At 35.1% G+C, this 22,686-nt stretch overlaps 1 protein-coding gene and 1 pseudogene across 1 annotated transcript in view; both read left to right on the top strand.

The window, feature by feature from the left end:
• HINT3 (histidine triad nucleotide binding protein 3) overlaps positions 1–16,256 on the top strand; it is a 30,623-nt gene extending 14,367 nt beyond the window's left edge. Inside the window, exons 2-5 of the mRNA XM_037844485.1 lie at positions 1,189–1,306; positions 6,485–6,554; positions 8,885–9,011; positions 14,054–16,256. Of these exons, the coding sequence (XP_037700413.1) occupies positions 1,189–1,306; positions 6,485–6,554; positions 8,885–9,011; positions 14,054–14,086 (348 nt within the window). The 3' untranslated portion in view covers positions 14,087–16,256. The remainder of the gene's footprint in view (positions 1–1,188; positions 1,307–6,484; positions 6,555–8,884; positions 9,012–14,053) is intronic.
• Positions 2,363–4,236, top strand: LOC119540345 (annotated as a pseudogene).
• Positions 16,257–22,686: the final 6,430 nt, after the last annotated feature.

Raw genomic sequence — 22,686 nt, 5'->3', positions numbered from 1 at the left:
TGACATTATATAGCAGTCTTGAGATAGGAAAGAGATATTTAACACCTTTTTGGCTGCCTTCCATTTCAGTCATGGCTTTGCTGGGGACTGACTAGACAAAAAGCCCCATTCTCTAAAGTACGGTTTCACTGGCTGGCTGACTTGAACTTGAAGCATAGATGAAAGCATAGATACTGATAAGGAAGATCACAGTGCAAAATGGACATTGCCCTTCACCATTATCCTCATTGAAACCAAGATTACTGGCATGATGAGAAGCCTTCGTCCAAATTGAGTTTTGATTTCTGGAATGGAGAATTAATGAGCAACAATACGTTCTGGGAATTTTTCAGGGGGAAATTGCTGTGATACCGATTTCATTTAATTTTGACTTTATATTTTTATATGAAGTATTGAATAAGGTTGTTTGGGAAATATAGATTTTCTCTTGGAAAAGCTTGAAACTCAGATGTTAACAGGTTGAAAAACTCTTTTTTTTCCTTTCCTTTTCCTTTTCCTTATATTACTGGGTGGAGCCATGTAAACCAGAAGATTGATGCCATATATCTCGTGGACTAGGCACATAACATTATAATGTACTGGGGTCTGTTTTAGATTGTCAAAGAGTTTTTAATGCTGTCAAGTGTTAAGTAAACATAAAATAAAGAAAAAGAAAATTTATATATAATTGCTTTAAAAATGTTTAAAATCTAACCCCTGGATCAGTAGATATTAGATGATATTCTTGTTTATAATTGAGGAAAAAGCTACTTTGGAAAAAAATTAAATGTAAAAAGGAATTTATCAATCCTGCTATGATTCTGTAGACAGACCTTTAAAAGTACATGTGGAGAGTGAAAAACACCTCAGGATAGAGATGGAGAAATGTATAATGCATAAAAAGCTCTGGGATTGTTGGTAATGAAGTTTAATGAACTTCACTCATTTGGTTTTTTGCTAGTGACTTTATAAAAAGCCTTTTTATTCCCTGCGATAAATGAGCCTCTCATGAAGGCAGCTAAAGCTTGTCTTTATAGACTTAATACTTAATCACAAAATACTTGATTTGCTCAGTGGTGCTTAGTTGTAACCTAAGTACCATTTCCCTATCAGACTTGGATTAATGAAGTTTAAGCCATGACAGGAGAGCATTAAAAAATTATTTTTAATAATTCCCTGAATAACAAATGGTATGCTTTTTTCCTTTAGAATGAAGACCTGGTTTGCTTCAAAGATATCAAACCAGCAGCACCTCATCATTATCTTGTGGTGCCAAAGAAGCACATTAGAAACTGCAAAGAATTAAAGAAAGATCAAGTAGAACTGGGTAAGATGATGGCAGTATTCTTCATGCATCATTTGGCATCAGTGATGACAAGAAGATGAAAATTAAAAATTAAAATTAAAAGTCCAGTCAGGCATTATGATTTTTCATAACACATTACAACTTTTTAAAACTTTTATTATGAAAAATAAGAAAGTTCAATCCCCATGTATACATTAACAATTTTCAACATTTATTAACTCATGGGCAATCTGGTGTCGTTTATTAACCTTCAACACTGGATTGCTTCAAAGCAAATTCCCAACATTATGTTATTTAATCTTTAAATAATTTAATAGGTTTCTCCAAAAGATAATGCTTCTTTATGACTTTTTAAATGATGGCTTTCCATAACTCTGAAAATGGAAGGTGATATGCCTAACTATAAACAAATAATTTATAGTTATGGCCTATGAACTCGTATTGCCTGATAGTGAGACCATATTAGTACCTGCCTTGTTGTAAGTGACTTACTGTGTAAATGAAGTTAATTTGTACAAAAATTTAATTATGAGATTTTAATGATGAAATTTTAACCTTTGTAAAGGAGATTCTGAGTCTTCTCTCTTACAGGATTATTGCACATTTTTTTTTTTTCTATTCTTGCCTTCTGTGACTTGTCAGCTATCATTTCCTAAGATATTTCTAAGTTCATTTCAAATCTGCTTTGCTAGCCTTTTCCACCAGGGTCTGGGATTAGTTTGGTCAGTCCTTAAAGGCAGCTTTCAAGATAGATAAACTGAATCAGATCTTTAAAAGATAAGTAAGAAACCTCTTTGATGGCCAGTCACCTTGATGTGTATGTAGTTCATTAGTGTTTACACTATTGAATTACCAGTTTTTAAACTGTTGTTTCTGTATACTGCAAATCTCCTTAGTCATCTGGACTTCTGCCAGTACATTTCAGAACTCATCTGATTTAAAACTAGAGGTAGTTTTTGGACCTACAAGATCAGTTCCTGTTTAAATTTACCCAGCTGTTATTGAAACATTGTAGTATTTCTTTTTTATTAAAAGTTTCTGTTTTCATTCTTGTGGTCATTTCTGTGGCTTCTTAGGAATTTTGAAATTAATCTTCAGAGAAGAGGTGAGTTTATGGAAAATGAAGGCTGTGTAATTAGTTTTTATAACTGTTAAATCAGATGTTAATAATTTTAAAGCAGCAGTGGTGGGTATTTGGGATTTCATTATACCAGTCTCTTTGCCTTTGTTTATATTTGAATATTTCTGTGATAAAAGTTTAAAAATTGTTGCAATTCATAATTTTTATACAATCTATAAAGTTGAAAAAATAGTGAGGATATGGAAGAGCTCAAAAACAATTTCAAGGAAGAAGACCTTCAGCATTGCCCTGGCGGAGACAGGCCCTCTGGTTGGAGATATGTGTAACTCTCCGACTTACTGTGACCTAGGAGAGGCTGCCAAAGTTATCTTCAACAAACGGTATGGGTTTGGCATGGTCAAAATAGATCTGAAAACCAAGTCTTGTAGTGGAGTGGAATTTTCTACTTCTGGTCATGCTTCCTCGGATACAGAGAAAGCATCCCACAGGCAACCTAGAAACAAATATGGACTTACTTTACAAACTTACCTCCACCCAAAAATGGAACACAGACAATACCCTTGGGACAGAATCTCTTTGGGGAATAAGCTGGCTGAAGGGTTGAAAGAGACTCTTGATTCCATATTTGTACCGAACACAGGAAAGAAGAGTGGGAAATTAAAGGCCTCCTTCCTATAAATGGGATTGTTTCAGTTTTGGCAGTAATGTTGATGTAGATTTTTCTGGACCAACCATCTGTGGCTGGGCTGTGTTGGCCCTTGAAGGTTGGCTTGCCGGCTATCAGATGAATTTTGACATAGTCAAATCCAAACTGTCACAGAATAATTTTGCCCTTGGTTACAAAGATGCAGACTTCCAGCTGCATACTCACTGAATTTGGGGGTTCTATCTACCAGAAGGTTAATGAGAAGCTCAAAACTTCAATAAATCTTGCTTGGACAGCTGGCAGTAACAACACCCGTTTTGGCATTGCTGCTAAATACAAGCTGGATTGTAGAACTTCTGTATCTGCTAAAGTAAATAACGCCAGCCTGATTGGACTTGGTTATACTCAGAGCCTTCGACCAGGAGTCAAACTGACCCTATCAGCTTTAATCGATGGAAAGAATTTCAATGCAGGCGGTTACAAGATTGGGTTGGGATTCGAACCTAGAGGCTTAATATGATTTTGAGTCGAGTATCAGATTTGTCCCTGGAGATGAAGAGAAGTGAACCTACTGTTTTGGCCTTAAAATTCTTCTGTGAAGTTTCAAAAGTGTGAACTTTTTATTCTTCCAAAGAATTGTAATCCTCCCTACACCAAAGTCTAGAGGTTGCAAGTGAATCCTGTGGGAGGCACTTGAAGGCATGCATGAAAGTTGTCATGTGTGTGCCACATTTCAGTTCGGTTCCTCAGTGTTATTTTAAGTGTTTCTCAGTGACAGTGTCATGTTATAAAGGAAATGACCTGATCCTCCAGTTTGTACATTATGTCCTGCATGTCCCACACCACTTTTTCATGACCTTTTAATATATCGGTCTCTGTACTGTAGTGGAATCTTTGGTTTTGCTTCAGAGTAAAATAAATCCATCACACTTGGAACATTAAAAAAAAAAAAAACAAAAAAAACACTGATTTAATTGACATGTATAGAACTCCTCCTAACTGCATTTTACACACTTTTTAAAGAGCACATGGAATGTTCACCAACATAGACCATATTCTGGGGAATAAGGTAAGGCTTAATAAACTTCAAATGGCTGAAATCTTACAGAATATGTTCTCCACTGACAATGGAATGAAATGAGAAACACAGAAAAATCTAGAATAGCCCTAAATATTTTTAAATGAAGCAACACACTTCTAAATAAATAACAAAAAGAAGAAATCATGAGGGAAATTAGAAAATTGCTTTGAATTGATTGGTAATGAAAATATAACTTTTTGTGGGATGCATCTAAAGCAGATCTTAGAGGGAAATTTATAACTTTAAATGCTTTTTTAGAAAATGTTTAAAACCAATGACTTAAGTTTCAATTTTAAGAAACTGGAAAGAAACCAAAATAAGTATAAAGGAGAAAACAATAAAGAATAGCTGTCTATTAGAGATACTAACAATAGTGTTTGCTCCATGTGTTTTCAGTGTGCTGAGTGAATAATTACGATTGTCATGTCTTCCCAGTGAATTGACCTTTTTTTATTAATATGAAATGTCCCTCTTTATTTCTGGAAGCACTCTTTGTGTCTGTTTTTTGTACTATTAATTTGGCTACTTCAGCTTTCTTATTGCCTGCTATTTGCATTGGGTATCTTTTACTATCCTTTTACATTCATCCAAACTGAATACTCATATTTAAAGACAAAGATAGCATTAAAGATGGGTCTTATTTCCCACCACGTCCCAGAATCTAGTCTGAAAATCTGTCTTTTAATTGGAGTGTTTAGCTTGTTAACATATTTTGTAACTGTTGATATCATTGGATTTAGGTTTCCCATCTTGTCATTTGTTTTCTATTTGATTTGTCCCATTTGGTTTTTGTTGCCATTTTTTCTTTCCTGCTTTCTTGCAGGTTGATCAAATATATTTTTTAATATTCCATTTTAATTTATCTGTTGCCTTTTTAGCTATGTCTCTTTGCATTTTTTTAGTGGTTGCACTAGAGAGATTATAGTACATATCTTTTAATTGTCACAGTCTACTTGGAGTTAATATTATACTAATTCATGTAAAATTTATGAAACTTTGAGACAAATTTTGTGGTATTGTTGTCATATATATTACACCTACATACTTTGTAAATCCATAATAGTGTTATAGTTTTGGCTTTAAATGGTCACATACCTTTTGAAAAAATTAAAAGAAAAACTTGAGCCTTGTATATTTACCCACTTGTTTGGGATCTTGAGAGCATTTTAAAAGAAAACAAGTTACAGGCTGGCCTGCAGTTATGCTGGGACCTTTTTCTGACCATATGGTATTGGCCTAGTCAGGGGAGTCTGGCAGTCTCCTGGCTTAAGCCTGGTTTAGAGAAGTAAACAATAGCAGTGGTTTTATATACCTCGGTACACCTATAGGTTCTCACACTTCTCCTTTCAAACGCATGATTATACCATTCAGAAACAAAGGTGGCAAGGCCTAAGGTTTGGTATTGTGCTTTGAAGCTCTCAGGTTACCCCAGATTTTTAATGGGTAGGCTTATTCCCATCTGAAGGCCATAAAGCACAGAGAAAGATGCTATGGCAGATATAGTTTGGAAGCTAAAGTCATTATACAAGTTTGTCTAGTCAAGCTTAGGCTGACTTGAATGGATATCATGTCTCTGATCTAGACTCAAAGACAAATTCAAGGTTTTCCTGTCTTTCTTCTTAATTTATACAATTTCTGTTTAATTATGTGGTCTCTTTAGCATTAAAATAAGGCCTCAGTAGGATCAGGTGTCCTAAACAGTCACTTAATAACAGCTGTTGTAAGTCAGCCTATGTGTGTGATATTTTGTGATAGTATGTTGCAACTGTGGCTCAATTTGAACCTTCCTGTCAGTTGTTGATAAGCAATTTTCTCAGTAACTTGGGGCTTGTGATGGCTAAATTCATGTGTCACCTTGGCCATTATGGTGTACAATTGTTTGGTCAAGCAAGCACCAGCCTGATTGTTACTGTGAGAATATTTTGTGGATTTAAATAATCAGTAAGTTGATTGCATCTATGGCTGATTACATCTACAATCAACTAGGAGATTGCCTTCAGCAATGAGAGAAGTCTCATTCAATCCATTGAAGGCCTTAAAAGAAGTGATGACTTAGTAGTCAGGAGGAGAATTTCCATCTTTACTTAAGCTAGCTGGGGAATTTATCAAAAACCTTCATTGGAGTTCCCAGCTTGTGGCCTGCTCTATGGAATTTGGACTTGCCCATCCCCACAGTCATGTGAGACAATTCCTGTAAAAATCTCATAATACTTATGGTTCTGTTTCCCTAGAGAACCCTGACTAATACAGGGCCATTCAATTTATCTTTAAATGTTTACCTATTTTACACAACTTTTGACTAGGTGCCAAAAAGTTAAGATAAATAGCAATTTAGTGAACTTTATGTCTCCAGTAATGAAATGGTAAATGTAGCTTCTTTCTGTTTTATAGTTGAGAAAATGGTAATTGTTGGAAAAGCCATTCTTGAAAGGAATAATTTCACTGACTTCAAAAATATGAGGTATGTATAACTTCCAGATAGAAACTAATATTGTACTGTTTTAGTTTCCTTGGCTGCTCAAGGAAATACCATGCAATGGGCTGGCATAAACAATGGAAATTTAATGCTTGCAGTTTTGAGGTTAGGAAAAAATTCCAAATGAGGGCATCATCAAGGCCTTGTTTTTTCCCTGAAGACTGTGGTGGTCTGGGGCTGGCTGCTGGCAATCCTTGGTCCTGGGATCCTCTGTCACATGGCCATGCACATGGCAGCCTCTCCTGGCTTCTCCCTTCTCTTCTGCGTTTCACTGATTTCAGCTTCTTACTTCTGTTGCTTTCTGTCTCTCTGTCTGAATTTCATTCTCTTGTGAAGGACTCAAGTAATAGGATTAAGACCCATCCTGATTGAGGTTGGTCACACCTTAACAGAAGTTACCTCATCAAAAGGTCCTACTTACAATGGGTTCATGCCCACAGGAATGAATTAAATTTAAGAACATGTTTTTCTGAGGTACATACAGCTCCAAACCACCACATATACATTATTGTTTGTTTTCTGAAATTTTATGTCTTAATGGAAAATGGACGTAAAGTTGTCTGAGTTCATGGTTTAAATGCAACCTTCCTAAAAGTAAGAATATAGTTCATTGGTATTGTACATTTAATAAACATAGATTCTTCCTCCCATGTCTTAGCAATTCTGATAATCTCCACTTAATGGTTTGGGCAGATAAGTATATATAACTAGTGGGTAGGTAAATACAGTTACAAAACCACCTGCTTTGTGCTTTGTTCAATTATGCATTCCTATAAAACTGTATATAAATTTAATTTTCATAAAAAAACTTATGTGATTTAAAAATATATTTTACTTGTAGCATGAAATTAACTTGAATTCATCGTTTTTTTGAACTGACGAATGCCACAGTTTGTGCAGTAGCACATAATGTTCAATTTGTCAGCTCCTTTAGTTATCTATGTAATGTTTTTCTTTTTAAAATATTTCTGACTTTGCTGTGTAGTGTACAGTGGATATCACTTCTAAAACAGAGAAGACCTGAATTCTAATGTTGTCCATTCTAATTGTTGCTCTGACTGTGTAACATTAGAAAAGACATTCAACGTCTTCAAGATAATAGCTGTTCTGGCTACTTGTAGGCTCAAATGAGATAATGTGTGTGAAAATCCTCTGAAAACCTTTATCTCCAAGTGTGATCATGAAAAGGAACAAACGGTATTTGAGATCTTTTGGCCAGAAGCAGCACAGTTCCTTCCCAGTCATGAGTTCTTATTAGAAGAAAGAACATTAGACCAGGAAATCAAGAGCCCTAAGTTCCAATCCCAGCTCTCCACTGTCTAACTTTGTGACCCTGGGAAGTCTTAAACTTTTTGGGTCTTGGCTTCCCCATCTGTAAAATAATTATTGACTGAACCTATGGGTTGTTTCTAGCTTCCAGATTACTTGATCCTAAATTAGATGGATCTTGTTTCACAGAGGAAAACCTAGTTTCCTTTCTAGCTACTGGTGGAAGCTTTCCAATACATGCTGCATCTGGCTCTACATTGTTAGTCCCAGAGGATCATTGCTGTAATACAGCACATTATGTGTCTTCTTCCCACGCTCCCACTCACTTCTAGTTTGATGAGGTAAATATTTCTTGGCTGTGATTTACTGTTACAGGTATGCCTTGGTCTACTCGGCAAATGTGAATTTTAACTGTAGACTGATTTTTAAGAAGTTAAATCATATTTCTGAAAATCTTTTGCTATTTTAAAAACATTTCTTTTGGTTATAATGCAAATAATTATAAATAATTATCCTGTAACTTATTTTCAGTATTAAACAAGAGACTTAGGTGATAACAAAGTGTTTTTTTAATTGATTTTATAATTCTCACTACTGAAATATTTGTTGTTGTTAAGGAAATGACTTTTATTAGAGCTAAGGAGAAAGACTGCCATCTACTGGCTACATATTGGAGTATATGAACACTGGTTCTACTTGAGTGCCCATTAATTTTTTTAGAGTCATTGTAGAAGAATTAAAGCTTAATATAAGAACTGAAGTGATAAGACAGTGGCAACTCAGACTTCATAAAGGTTCTACTGAGGCACAGTATGTTGTTAAGGCCTTCCTTGATGAAGAGTTTTATGTTACTGTGAACTTCAACATGAAAGGAAGCAAAATTGTGAATACTCTAGTATATAAACAAAGAGATATGAGTGGCGCCATGTCTACTTTAAGTAATGTATTTTTGATGCCTTTAACTTTTGTGTGTTTTAACCTGAAAAAATAGCTTTAAATTGTTGTAAAACTGATTTGTCAATTGTCTCTTTACCTTTGCATTTTAGGATGGGTTTCCATATGCCACCATTCTGTTCTATTTCCCACTTGCACCTTCATGTTCTGGCACCAGTCACTCAGCTTGGCTTCATATCAAAATTTGTTTATAGAGTTAATTCCTACTGGTTTATCACAGTAAGTGTTATTATTGTACCAGACACATTATTTGTCCCTTTTGTTGTAATTTCTTTTTTTGGCAATGGTAGGCACTTACAGTTCTCATAGGCTTGGTCACCTATTTTATCTTAAACATACTCCAAATAACATTTTTAATTTGAAGGATTTTCCAGATCATCAGATCTGTAGGAAGAGGAGATATGGCTAAATCTCCCAATTTCAAGCAGTAGATACAATATAGAAGCATCATGACATTAAGAGTTCAGACTTTGGAATCAGATCTAGATTCCATCATCAGTACTTCAGGGACCATGTGCAATTTACTTAAGCTTCTTAAGGTTCTGGTTCTTTATCTATTATCTGCATATAGACAATAGTGCCTGCCTGATAAGGTTGATAAGAGAAATGATGAGTTAATTCACTTGTGAAGCACTTAACATAGTACCTGGCAGATAGTAAATGTTACCTGTTGCCTATATCACCGTTATCATCAGCATCATCATTGTAGAAGTTGGTTTTTGTGATTCTGATAGGTTAAACTCATTAGAAAAGGACTGCAGTAGTAGCATCAACTACCAGATCTAACAGCGTAGCTTTGTGCTTTTCTAAAAAATTGTACAATTTTGCTTTGTGGAGAAAAAAAGTGAAATAGAATTCAGCGGTTCATAGGCCTGTAATTCTGACAATTAAGCCTCAGTTATTGAGTGACTCTGGTTCTCCAAGGGCCATTTGACCAATAATTTACCAGGCTCTTATTTTTTGTGTCCTTGGTGTTAAGGTAACATATAGTTGCTATATCTGAATAATCATCAAATAGTATTTCTTTAACATTAGTTACTGTATGGCATTATTCTAGTCATAGTACAGAAGAAATTTAAAAGCATCTGAATGTCCAATGATTTTGTTTAGATAAAAAACATATATATATATAAATATATGTTTGAAATAAAAAGGTAGAATATTCTGCAGGACAGCTGTATAGTTTCTTTAAACATTCAATGTGATTTAAAAAGGGATTTTTTTTCTTTTTCTTTTTAAATTTTCTACAACATATCTGTGTTTTTGCAATCAAGTAATTCAAATATATTTCTAATTTTTTTACTAAAGAAGTTCTAAGTTTACAGAAAAATCTGCAGAAAGTACAGAATTCCCATATACCTCCTCCCCACTCCCAGAGTATTCTGTTATTAACGTTTTGTACTAGTGTAGTACCTTTGTTACAATTAATGAAATGATATTATAATTTTATTATCTGTAGGTCCATAGTTTACATTCTGATAACATATATACAACCTAAAATTAATCATTTTAGCCACATTCAGGTATAAAATTCAGTAGTGTTAAACACATTCAAAATGCTCTGTTAACAGTCACCACCATCCATTACCAAAACTTTTCCATCACCCCAAACAGAAACTCTACCAACTGAGCATTAACTCCCCATTCCCTACCCCTACCCTTGCCCATGTGTTCTAATTTCTGACTCTATTAATTTGCATACTCTAATTATTTCATGTAAGTGAGATCATATAACATTAGTGCTTTTGACTGACTTCACCTTCACACAATGTCCTTAAGGTTCAGCCATTTGTGGCATGTATCAGAACTTCATTCCTTTCTATGGCTGAATAATATTACATTGTATGTATATACCACATTTTGTTATCCATTCATCTAATGGTGGACACTTAATTTCTTCTATCTTTTGACAATTGTGAATAAAGCCACTATGAACTTCGGTGTGCAGATATCCATTTGAGTCCCTGCTTTCGATTCTTTTGGGTATAGACCTAGAAGTGGGATTACTGGGTCAGATGGTAATTCTATTCTTAACTTTCTGAGCAACTGCCAAATTGTTTTATGCAGCAGCTGCATGAGTTTACATTCCCACCAACATACAAGGATTCCTGTTTCTCCATATCCTCTCCAATACTTGTTAATTTTCCATTTTTTTTAAACAGTAACCATTCTAGTGGGTGTGAAATGGTATTTCATGGTTTCGATTTGCATTTCCCTAATGGCTAATGATGTTGAGCATCTTTTCAGTGCTTTTTGGCCATTTTTATATCTTCTTTTGAAAGACGTCTCAAGTCTTTTGCCCATTTATAATAGAGTTGTTTGTCTTTTTGCTGTTGAGTTGTGGCAGTCCTTATATATTCTGGATATTAAACCCTTATCAGGTATATGGTTTCCAAATATTTTCTCCCATTCTGTAGGTTGTCTTTTCACTTTCTTGATAATGTCCTTTGCAAAGTTTTCAATGTTGATGAGGTTCCATTTTTCTGTTTTGGGGATTTTGTATGTATAGGATCATGCTGTCTGCAAATAAGGGAAGTTTTACATCTGTCTTTCCAATTTGGATTCCTTTTATTTCTTTTTCTTTTCTAATTTCTCTGGCTAGAACTTCCTGTAACAGTGGGCAACCTTATCTTGTTCCTGAGCCCAGTAGGAAGGCTTTCAGTCTTTTACCATTGAGTATAACATTAGCTCTGGGTTTTTTGTATATGCCCTTTATCATGTTGAGGAAGTTTCCTTTTATTCCTAGTTTTCTGAGTGTTTTTATTAGGAAGTTGGTGCTAGATTTTGTCAAATGCCATTTCTATGTCAATTGAGATGATACTGTGTTTTTTATTCCTTTGTTCTATTAATGTGGTATACTACGTAAATTGATTTTCTTATATGAAACCAATCTTGCATTCCTGGAATAAATCCCACTTAATCATGGTATATAATTCTTTGAATGTGCTGTTGGCCTCTGTTCACTAGTATTTTGTTGAGGATTTTTTTAAAAAAGTCTGTATTCTTAAGGGATATTTGTATTTTTCTTTTTTGTGTGTGTGGTATCTTTATCTGGCTTTGGTGTTAGGGTGATGCTGCCCTTAGAGAATGAGCTAGGAAGTGTTCTTTCCTCTTCTACTTTTTGGAATAATTTGAGCAGGATTGGTGTTATTTCTTCTTTGACTGTTTGGTAAAATTGAGCTATCTGGTCTTAGACCTTTCTTTTTTGGGAGGTTTTTGATTACTGATTTAGTATATTTATTTGTTATATGTCTGTCGAGGTCTTCAATTTCTTCTTGAGTCGGTGTAGGAAGTGTGTGCTTCTGGGAATTTGTCCATGTAGGTTATCTTGTATGTTGGCATACAGTTGTTCATAGTATCGTCTTATAAACTTTTTTTAAATTATTTCTGTGGGATTGGTGGTAGTAACAGCCCTTTCATTTCTGATTGCAGCCTCTTTTTTTCTTTCCTTTGTCAGTCTAACTAAAGGTTTGTCAATTTTATTGATCCTTTCAAAGAACTAACCTTTGGTCTCTTTGAGTCTATTGTTTGTTTGTTTTTTTTATTTTCTATTCATTTAACACCTCTCTCCACTCTAATCTTTGCTATGTTTTTTCTTCTCTTCACTTTGAGTTTCATTTGCTCTTCTTTTTCTAGTTCCTCCAGGTAGGAGATTAGGTCACTGATTTGAGATCTTTCTTCTTTTTATTTTTTATCATGAGTAAAAATACAGTGTTTCCATATACCACCCTATTATTCTATTATTAACACTTTGCTTTGGTTTGGTAAATATGTTACAGTTGATGAAAGCACATTTTAATAATTGTACTTTAGCTATAGTCCATGATTTAACTTAGGGTTCACTATGTTGTGCAGGTCCATGAAGTTTTAAAATTTTTATTCTAGTAGCATATGCACAACCTAAATTTTCCTGTTAACCATATTCAAATATACTACCGCTCTTAATTAAATTCACAGTGTTGTGCTACCATCACCACCATCCATTACCAAAACTTTTCCATTGCTCCAAACAGAAATTCTGTACATTTAAGCCTTAACTCCCTAGTCCCTATTCTTCTTTTTTACTGTAAACTTGTAGAGTTATAAATTTCTCCCTCAGCACTGCCTCTGGTGCATGCAATAAGTTTTGGTATGTTGTGCATTCATCTTCGTTTGCTTCAAGGTGGTTCTTAATTTCCCTTGTGATTTCTGTTTTGACCCATTGGTTGCTTAAAAGTTTATTCTTTAATTTCCACACATCTGTGAATGTTCCATTTCTCTCTCTTATTGATTTCTAGCTTCATTCCATTGTGATTGGAAAAGATACATTGCACTATTTCAATATTTTTAAATTTGTTGAGTCTTGTTGTGCAACCTAACATATAGTCTATCCTAGAAAATGACTCGACGGCACTAGATAAGAATGTATATTCTGCTGCCGTTGGATGAAACATTCTGTATGTGTCTGTTAGGTCAGGTTGCATTATAGTATCATGCAAGTCTTCTCTTTCCTTCTTGATCTTCTGTCTAGATGTTCTATCCATTATTGAAAGTGTTGTTTTCAAGTCTCCTACTATTAATGTAGAACCATCTATTTTCCCCTTCAAATTTGTCAGCATTGCTTCATATAATTTGCTGATAGGTGCATGTGTAATTATAATTGTTATATCTTATTGAAATGACCCTTTATTATATAGTGTCCTTCTTTATCCCTTATAAGAATTTGTAACTTAGTGTATTTTAAAATACATTTTTGCAGTGTTTTTAATTGTATTTCCTTTCATGAAAGAATAAGTTATTTTTTAGTTGGGGGAAAAATGAACAAAATTATAGGATCTGGAAACGATGTATTGTGGGACTCAACTCATATTATGAGACTCTGAGGAAATCTAGTTAAAGATATTGAAGTTTATCCCCAAATCTCTTATATGATGTTCCAGATAATATTAAATAATTGGGAAAACCTTTCTGAAACAATATAATTACATGACTTTGGTATATTTTTTAAAACTTTAGTATTTTACGTGTTTACTTTTTCCTATTGAAACTTTTTAATAAATATGTAATGTAGGCAAAAATTTGCCTGTTTATATACAATGTAGAATAACTTGACTGTATTTTATAAAACTATTACATTTAGAGATATTTTGGCAAGGTACTTCTAGGAACAGAATATATGGTACCTGACTCTTAGACTGTGGCTTATTATAATAGGGATGCCAGGAGAAATATTTGATACAGGCTATGATATACAGAATAAAAAATGTTTTTTTAAATTACAGGCTGATTATTTGATTGATAAACTAAGAACATGAAAATGTCAACAGTGGGAGACTTTCCTAATCATGGCGCAACACAAACTAATATTTCGGTCCTTTGAAGTCTGCTTGCAACTTTACGGTTTGTTGGGTTTTATGAGAGGCTTTTACAGAGTGGCCTTAAATATTTTCTGAGTGTATGTTTCTTGATCTATGATATAGTTTAAATGAATATCTGTCATTGACTTCTTTGTTTTAATGGTTACTTATCTAAAGTGTAAGATACTATGGATAAAATCCCATAAAAATTGTTATTAAGGGCTCTGTATTTTAAAAATTCAAATATTTTCGTTTGTCAGTAGTCAACTAGAAGAGTGATTTATTTATGTGTATTCACTATGAAGAATAAACAAGTATGAAAAGTACTTTATTAGCATCTTTTTTACTTTGAAGGAGTAAAAACTATTTATTGACAATTCTTTAGTTTTACACATAATTATTCAAAATACAGAATACTCCAATACACAGCAATCTCTGACCTTTTTGATGGAAAGAATTGTATCTGTATCACTTTTCACTTAAATTTCAGATGCTGGTTTTCTCTTCCTGAAGCCTAGCGTCTTTGTAATATATTGATCCTGAAAGCTCTCTAACAGTGAATTTGTAATAACAGTCAATGTGGCTAACAACAGAATTCACTGCAATGGAATTTACTATAGGAATATAAAAGGGGAAGAAACATAAAGTGGTTATATTAAAGTATTAAAACTGGCAGAATCTGTTGCTTTATGGCTTGTTTCTTGTACCAAAGGGAAATTAAAATAAAAAACTTCTGTCATGTAAAAGGCCTCATTTGAAAGTAGACATAGACTTGGTTATTAAAATAAAATTTCACATCTATATTAATATTATTATAATATCATTTCCTGAGGCATATTTCTTTAGGAATTGCCTGTTGGTGCTAAGGCCTTTTAATACATCTGTGTGTCTCCATAATCAGATAATTTAATGTATCTGTGAATGTGAATGAAGAGTAGGTGCTCAGAGCTACTCCTACATTGTACCAGTGTATAATAATCCCATGTACATGTATATAAATAAGCATAAGGATTAATGTATTGATGTTGGGAATGAGCTGAAATTACTAGTTTTCTTTCTTTGTGTGAATGTGATATAAAATATAGTTTTAAGTAATGAAATACTTACTGCAATGTTTGGTTAAAACATCTGGAGTCAATAGTTTAGTTTTTTCATTCATATGTTCATTCAGCAAACATTTGTTGAGGATTTAATGCATACCAGACCTTGTGATAGGATCAAGGAATACAGAAATGAGCAAAGACAGTCTGTCATCAACTAATAGAGGGGTAAGACATAATCAGTGGTTTGAATTTAGTAAGTGCTGTAATAGTTATATGTCCACAGAAGAGACTGTGGAGGGGGAAACACTTCTGAAAGCATGTGGCAGTAGGACAGAGTAGTGAACACTTAATGTTAGACAGGCAGTCTGGCAGTTTGGCCAAGGGACCCACATGTACTTTCCTTGAGTTCTGCTCCTAATATTACTTATTTTACAATTGAAATGAATGTCAATTTCATTTTAATCACTGGCGGTGAAGAAGGAAATTTGGAAGTTGGCATTACAGGCTGTCAAAATCGGATTACAAGGTTTTCAGCACTGCTTTGTGAAGTAGTTCCCTGAACACCTACTTGTATTGGCAGTTACAAGTTTCCATAAAATCAGCTAAAATCTGACTAGCTATAAGAAAGGAAATTTTGACATGTACAACCATTGAATGCTTTACTGCTTGCAGTGATATAACTGACGATAGTATGAAAATAGTGTGCAAGTTATTTAAGGTATTCTTAAATGCCTTATGAACCTCTTCAAAAATGTGTTTAGTCCATTGATTTAATTTATATAGATTTAGTATTCTCTCCTGTTTGTCTTCTTTGTTGGAAAGTCCTTGGAAACACATTTTTAGTGGAGAGTCTCTCCTTTTCTTGCAAAGACTGAGCCAAATTGCTACAATAAAAATTCACTTACCCTTTTCAGTAGTCTTAAGTATTTTGTGACTCCTTCATTATAACATAAGCTCAAGACAAAGCTAATTAATAACCTTTCTTTAAAATATTTATAGTAGTAGTAAGGCCATTTATTTATGTATGTTGTGATACTATTTGTTTTGTAATTGCAGGACTGTAGAATTATTAACAATAAACTATTTCAAACTATTTAGTTAGAAGAAAACTAAATAAAAAATGAAAAGATATTGCATCAAATTTTGCCTCTCTGGACTCTATTTTATTTTTATTTTTTATTATTTTTTTCATTTTTTTATTGTGGAAAGTAGCATATATACATAAAAGTGATAACTTTCAAAGGGCGATTTAACAAGTGGTTAGAGAGCAAATTTCAAAGAATGTTCTACATTTTCAGTTATTTCCTTATTGTGAAATATACATACAGAAAGGTGAGAACTTTCAACGTACAATTCAAAAGTAGCTACAGAGCAAATTTCAAAGTATGTTATGGGTTACAGTTCCACAATTTCAGTTATTTCCTTATTGTGAAATATAACGTGTACAGAAAGATAACTTTCACAGTATGATTTAACAAGAAGCTATAAAGCAAATTTCAAAGAATATTATGGGTTACAGTTCGACCATTGTCATTCTCTTCTAGCTATTCTAATACTCTAGTAACTAAGAAAAAATATATATAAAGATTTGGTATTCGTAATCCTTTGTCGAATTCTATCATCTGTTGCTACCCCTTCCTCTAGTTTAATCACTTTCCCAATCTTCAGGGCTGTCTAAGCAGTGACCGCCCTAACTTGTTCATGTTGAAAAGGTGTGTTGACATTATGGGAAAGGGGGACGCATCTGGTTAATGTTCTTGAAGAGGCTTTTGCCTCTGGGTTTTGGGACTTATCTGGCACAGGAACACTCTAGAGGATTTAAGTTTCTATTTTTAGTACTGAAAACAGAGTCCAAGTGAGAAGTGTTTAATAAATTGGCTGATTGTAATATATGAAAGTATGAAGTGTTAACTGTCAGATGTAGAAGTACCTCTTCTTTAATATGAAGAATTCAAGGTCAAGAGCACAGTGTTTATTATTGTAATACTTATACAAGTCTAGATGTCAAAAGATCATCTACAAAAGTTGATACCCACAACTCTCATTAAGTGCCAAGTACTCCAAGTCACTAAAATGAAGTTGAACCTGTTGATTCATCTGAGCATAAATCAATTTTTATTTTAGTAATATAAATATTAAAAATATCTCTTATTCAACTTAAATCATTTTATTATGGCCAAGTCCACCTCTGTTTAAGGAGAATCAGATCCTTATTAGATGATTAGTTTATTTAAAATCACATAGGTAGAAATGGATCCACAGTCAACAATCATGCATTAATTAAGCCAATGCTTAAGTCAAGTATCTTTCAGGTAAGTGCATTATATTTTGTATTGATATAAAACAGGTACTTCAAGTTCAGAATGTCCACTCTCCCCAACCTTTTCCTCTCACAGTCTTCCCAATCTTTGTTAATGGCAACCCCAGTCTTTCAATTACTCAGGGGAAAAATCTTGGAGTCATCAATGACTGCTGTCTCTCTAACTCCCTATCTAACCCATTAGCACACCTTGTCAGCAACACCTTCAAAATCTGTTCCGAATTTGACCACCTCTGACTACTTGTACTGCTGTCACCTTGGCCAAAACATCATCTCTTGCCTACCTGACTGCAATACCCTCCATGTTTAACTCCCTGCTTTTGTCCTTGCTCACCCTACAGTGTATTCTCAGTATGCCCACCCAAAGTGCTATTCTATTAACATGCAAGGAAGATCGTGTCACTCCTCCCTCTGCTCAAACACTCCACTGGTTTCCCTTCTCACCAGGCAAAAGCCAAAGCCCTGATAGTTGTTTACAAAGCCCTACACGACATTCCCTGCTGCCTTACGTCTCTGGCCTCATTTCTGTTATCCTCCTTGCTTGTTTTGCTGCATGCAGCCATACTATGTTCATTGCTATTCATCACACACAAAGGCACAGTTTCTGTCTTGGGGACTTTACACCTGCATGTCCCTCTATGCTCGTAAAAAACTGTGCCTAATCATAGTTTCTTATAAACTTAAACACATATCTATCCTATGACTCAATTCTATATCAGGTCATTTACACAAGAAGTGAAAACACATGTCCACAAAAAGACTCATACAAGAATGTTTATAGCAGCTTTATTTGTAACAGGTCCAAACTGGAAACGGTCTAGATGACTATCCACAGGAAAATGGATAAATGAACTGTGGTATAGTTTCATAATGAAATACTACTCAGCAATAAAAAGGAATGAACTGGTTATTCCTTAGCACTCCCATGATCTGGAAAATCCATATAAAAAAAGTTTTTTCAGGGTTTTAGGAAACTCCCTAGCTGCCTCTTGATTGGTAGATGCTGCCTCTCCCATTACTTTTACATTGTGTAGGCCAAACCTTTTTAAAAATTTTCCAACCAGCCTTTGCTGGCCTGAAGATCCTTAGGGGTAGACCGTTCACCTTCATTTTCCTTTAGGGAATCATATAAGGACTTAGCTTTTTCTCATATGATGCCAGAGTCTACCAGAATGCCTCTTTTATAGCAATCCTGCACCCAGAAGAATGTTGTACTTTCTGCATGAAAGAGATGTCGATTTTGTGGTTTATGTAAATGTTTTGCAGTTGGTATAGCTGCAGCAAGGGCTTCACAGATTTCCTTCTCTTTTTCTTTGGTATGCCTTAGGGTTGACTCATAAACGCCATAATGGTGGCCAACCACAGCAACCGGTTTTCCTGAACAAGCCTATCTAACAATTCTACTTTTTCCATCAATTTAATCACTTTCCTCTGTTTCTTGGGCACACTTTCTGAACCACTAGGAACTCAACACTTGGGACCCATGATTTCAATAGAGTTTATGGCATTTATACAGCACAAGATATAAGAAACTCGAGATGCAAAGATCACTGCAAGATCACCGCGAGATGCCATATGGCAGATTGCCGTAAACAAGCTTGGCATCCGTAAACAAGCTTGGCATCCCCAAACCAAAAGCTACATCCCCAAATCAAATGCTACATTTCTAGCTTGTGTGTGTCATCTTCTGGCCTTCGTGTGTCACCTGCGACTTCTGCAAAACTCCCCCAATATTCCCATTTAATTTCTTATGCCAACCTGCGATATATCAAACCCGTCTTGGGAAAGTTGCGATGTGGAAGAGATTAACTCTATTTATAATGCAACAATGCAGCTGAATCTCAGAAATGTGTGAATGAAAAGAAGCTTTCATAAAAGCGTATGTGCTGTATGATTTCATTTATATGAAATTCTTGAACAGGCAAAACAAAGATGAAAAAAATCAGAAGAGTGGTTGCCTTTCAGGAGTGGTGTGAAGGCAGGGCTTGCCTTGGAGGGGGCATGAGGAACTCTGGGATAATGGTGATGTTCTGTAACTTGGCAGGTGTTGGGTTACACAGGTGTATGTCTTTGTCAAAAGCAAACAAACACTTAAGATACATGCTGTTCTAGTCTGTAGGCTGCCAAAATGCCATATATCAGAAATGGGCTGGCTTTTATTAATAGCAATCTATTAGTTCACAAGCTTACAGTTCTGAGGCTGTGAAAATGTCCAAATCAAGGCATCATCAGGAGGACACCTGCTTCCTGAAGACAGGCTGATGGTGATCCTGGCTCCTCTATCAGGTGGCAAGGAACATAGTGGCATCTGCTGGTCTCTCTCTCCCCCTTCTCTTCTGGGTTTCATTGCTTTCAGCTTCTGGCTTCCGAGGCTTTTTCTTTGATCTGCGTCTTTTCTCTTTGTTTCTTTCTCTTTCATCCTCTTCTAAAGGACTCCAGTAAGAGGATTAAGATGCACCCCGAATGAGGTGGATAACATCTTAAGTTACAATCCTACTTGCCAAAAGATCCTATTTCCAATGGGTTCATACCCACAGGAATGGGTAAACTTAAGAACATACTTTTCTGGAATCCATAAAGCCTCGAGAACATAACACATGCTTTTCATGCATGTACATTTTGCCTACCTTAAAAGAAATAAAAACTGTTAACAAATACTGAAAGCTAGTTAATGCTGTGCCTGCCGAAGTGTTTAGGGGCAAATATACTGGTGTCTGCAGTTTATCTGAAATGCATGCATGGGTGGATAAAAATGTGATAAAACAAGTATACCAATATGTTAATGGTCAGTTTACAAATACTTACTCTAAGAGTTTTTAAACACTTCAATATGTTTGAAGATTTTCATAATAAAATGTTAGGGGGTGGGGAACCTAGGCCTATCAGACAGGCTAGAAAGAAACATGTCAAATATTAACAAGTTATTGCTTTGTAAATAATATTTAATGTGTTTTTTTTTCCCTTTGCTTAAAAAATATTTTCCACATTTTGTTGTAGGAACATATATTACTTTTATAATGGAAAAACTAATACAGGAAAAGAAAAAAAATGCACAGTGATAGCATTTAAATAAGTGTCACAGGGTGGTTCCAGGCAAGCTGATGGTGTAAGGGAGATTTTCCATTCATGAAATGATTTAATGGCTCTTGAGGTGACATTCCCACTTACGTATTCAATAAACAGAACATGTATGCCTTGACTGTCCTATCAGGACCACAGTTCCAGAACATGTTGCCCTCAGGTAGACACAAAAAGTTTTGGCACCAGAGTTTAAGGGACCTGAAACAAAAATCATTTCATTCTTCTCAGTGCCCAGTATTTCTGCTTTTTCAGACACCTATCTCTCTTGCATTGAATACTGCTAGAATCTTTTGACTGGCCTCTATGCCTCCTTCTGCTCCCTTTCTAATGCTGCTGCCATCAGAGTTCTTTCTAAATTACTGACATGAATATGAAATTTTCTTGCTTATGAAGCTTTCACCATTTGCCTTCAAGACTATTCATCAGCCTTCTCAGCTTTATCTCTTGTACCTGATCCCCATGTGCCAGCCATTCTTACTACAACCACTACACTTAGCTCATCTTTGAAGTTCTGCTCACCTTTAAAGACTAAGTTCAAAAGTTACCTCCTTTGTGAAGTCTTCCCTGATACCTCCCATCTCCAATCACGGCAATCTTACATGTTTCTTCTTCTCTGATCCATGATAATATGTTTATTTTTCCAGCATAGACCTTACAAAATCTAGCCAAGATCTAATGGGGTATCTCTTTTTTTTTTTTTTTAAATATAGTTATTGAGATATATTCACATCCACTACAATCAGCCACAGTATACAGTCATTCACAGTACCATCATATAGTTGTGCATTCATTACCAGAATCAATTTTTGAACATTTTCCTTATTCCCCAAAAGATAAAAGTAAAAAGGAACACCTAAAACATTCCACCCCCCAAATCTCACCCTATTTTTAATTTAGTTTTTATCTCCATTTTTCTACTCATCTGTCCATACACTGGATAAAGGGAGTGTGAGCCCTGAGGTTTTCACAATCACACAGTCACGCCATGTAAGCTACATAGTTACACAATAGTCTTCAAGAATCAAGGCTACTGGGTTGTAGTTTGACAGTTGCAGGTATTTCCTTTTAGCCATTCCAATACACTAAAAACTAAAAAAGGTTATCTATATAGTACATTAGAATGCCCTCCAGAGTGACCTCTTGACTCCATTTGAAATCTCTCAGACACTGAAACTTGATTTTGTTTCATTTCGCTCTCCCCTTTTGGTCAAGATTTTCTCAATCCCGCAATGCTGGGTCCAGGCTGAACTCCAGGATTCATGTCCCACATTGCCAGGGCGATTTATACATCTGGGAGTCATGTCCCACATAGTGGGCAGGCAGTGAGTTCACCTACTGAGTGGGCTTAGAGAGAGAGAGAGAGAGAGGGCCACATCTGAGCAACAAAGAGATTCTCTGGGGGAGACTCTTAGGCACAACTGTAAGTAGGCTCAACCTCTCCTTTGCAGTAACAAGCTTCAAAAGGGCAAGCCCCAAGATTGAGGGCTTATCCTACTAAATTGTTAGTCTTCAATGTTTGTGAGAATATTAGTAATAACTCAGGGGTGGGGGGGAAGTTCAACATTTCTGCATTTTTTCCCCAGTTCCTGAGTTAAAAGTTTAATTTTGAGGAAACCCCATTTATCTGTTTCTTCTTTAATTGCTTGTGCTTTGGCTGTAAGGTCTAGGAAAACACCTCCTATCACTCGATCTTTAAGATATTTCCCTACATTTTCTTCTAAAAGTCTTATGGTTTTAGCTCTAATGTTTAGGTCCTTGATCCATTTTGAGTTAAGTTTTGTATAAGGTGTGAGACACAAGTCCTCTTTCATTCTTTTGGATATGGATATCCAGTTCTCCAAACACCATTTATTGAAGAGGCTGTTCTGTCCCAGTTGATTTGGCGTGACCGCCTTATCAAAGATCAATTGTCCATAGATGAGATGGTCTATTACTGAACACTCAATTTGATTCCATTGGTTGGTATATCTATCTTTATGCCAGTACTATGCTGTTTTGATCACCGTAGCTTTGTAGTATGCTTCCAAGTCAGGTAGTGTGAGACCTCCCACTTCATTCACTTTCTTAAGATATTTTTGGCTATTCAGGGCACCCTGCCCTTCCAAATAAATTTT

This window comes from Choloepus didactylus, chromosome 7, assembly GCF_015220235.1.
Source record: "Choloepus didactylus isolate mChoDid1 chromosome 7, mChoDid1.pri, whole genome shotgun sequence".
NCBI lineage: Eukaryota > Metazoa > Chordata > Mammalia > Pilosa > Megalonychidae > Choloepus > Choloepus didactylus.
This window is presented reverse-complemented; position numbering and strand designations above follow the sequence as displayed.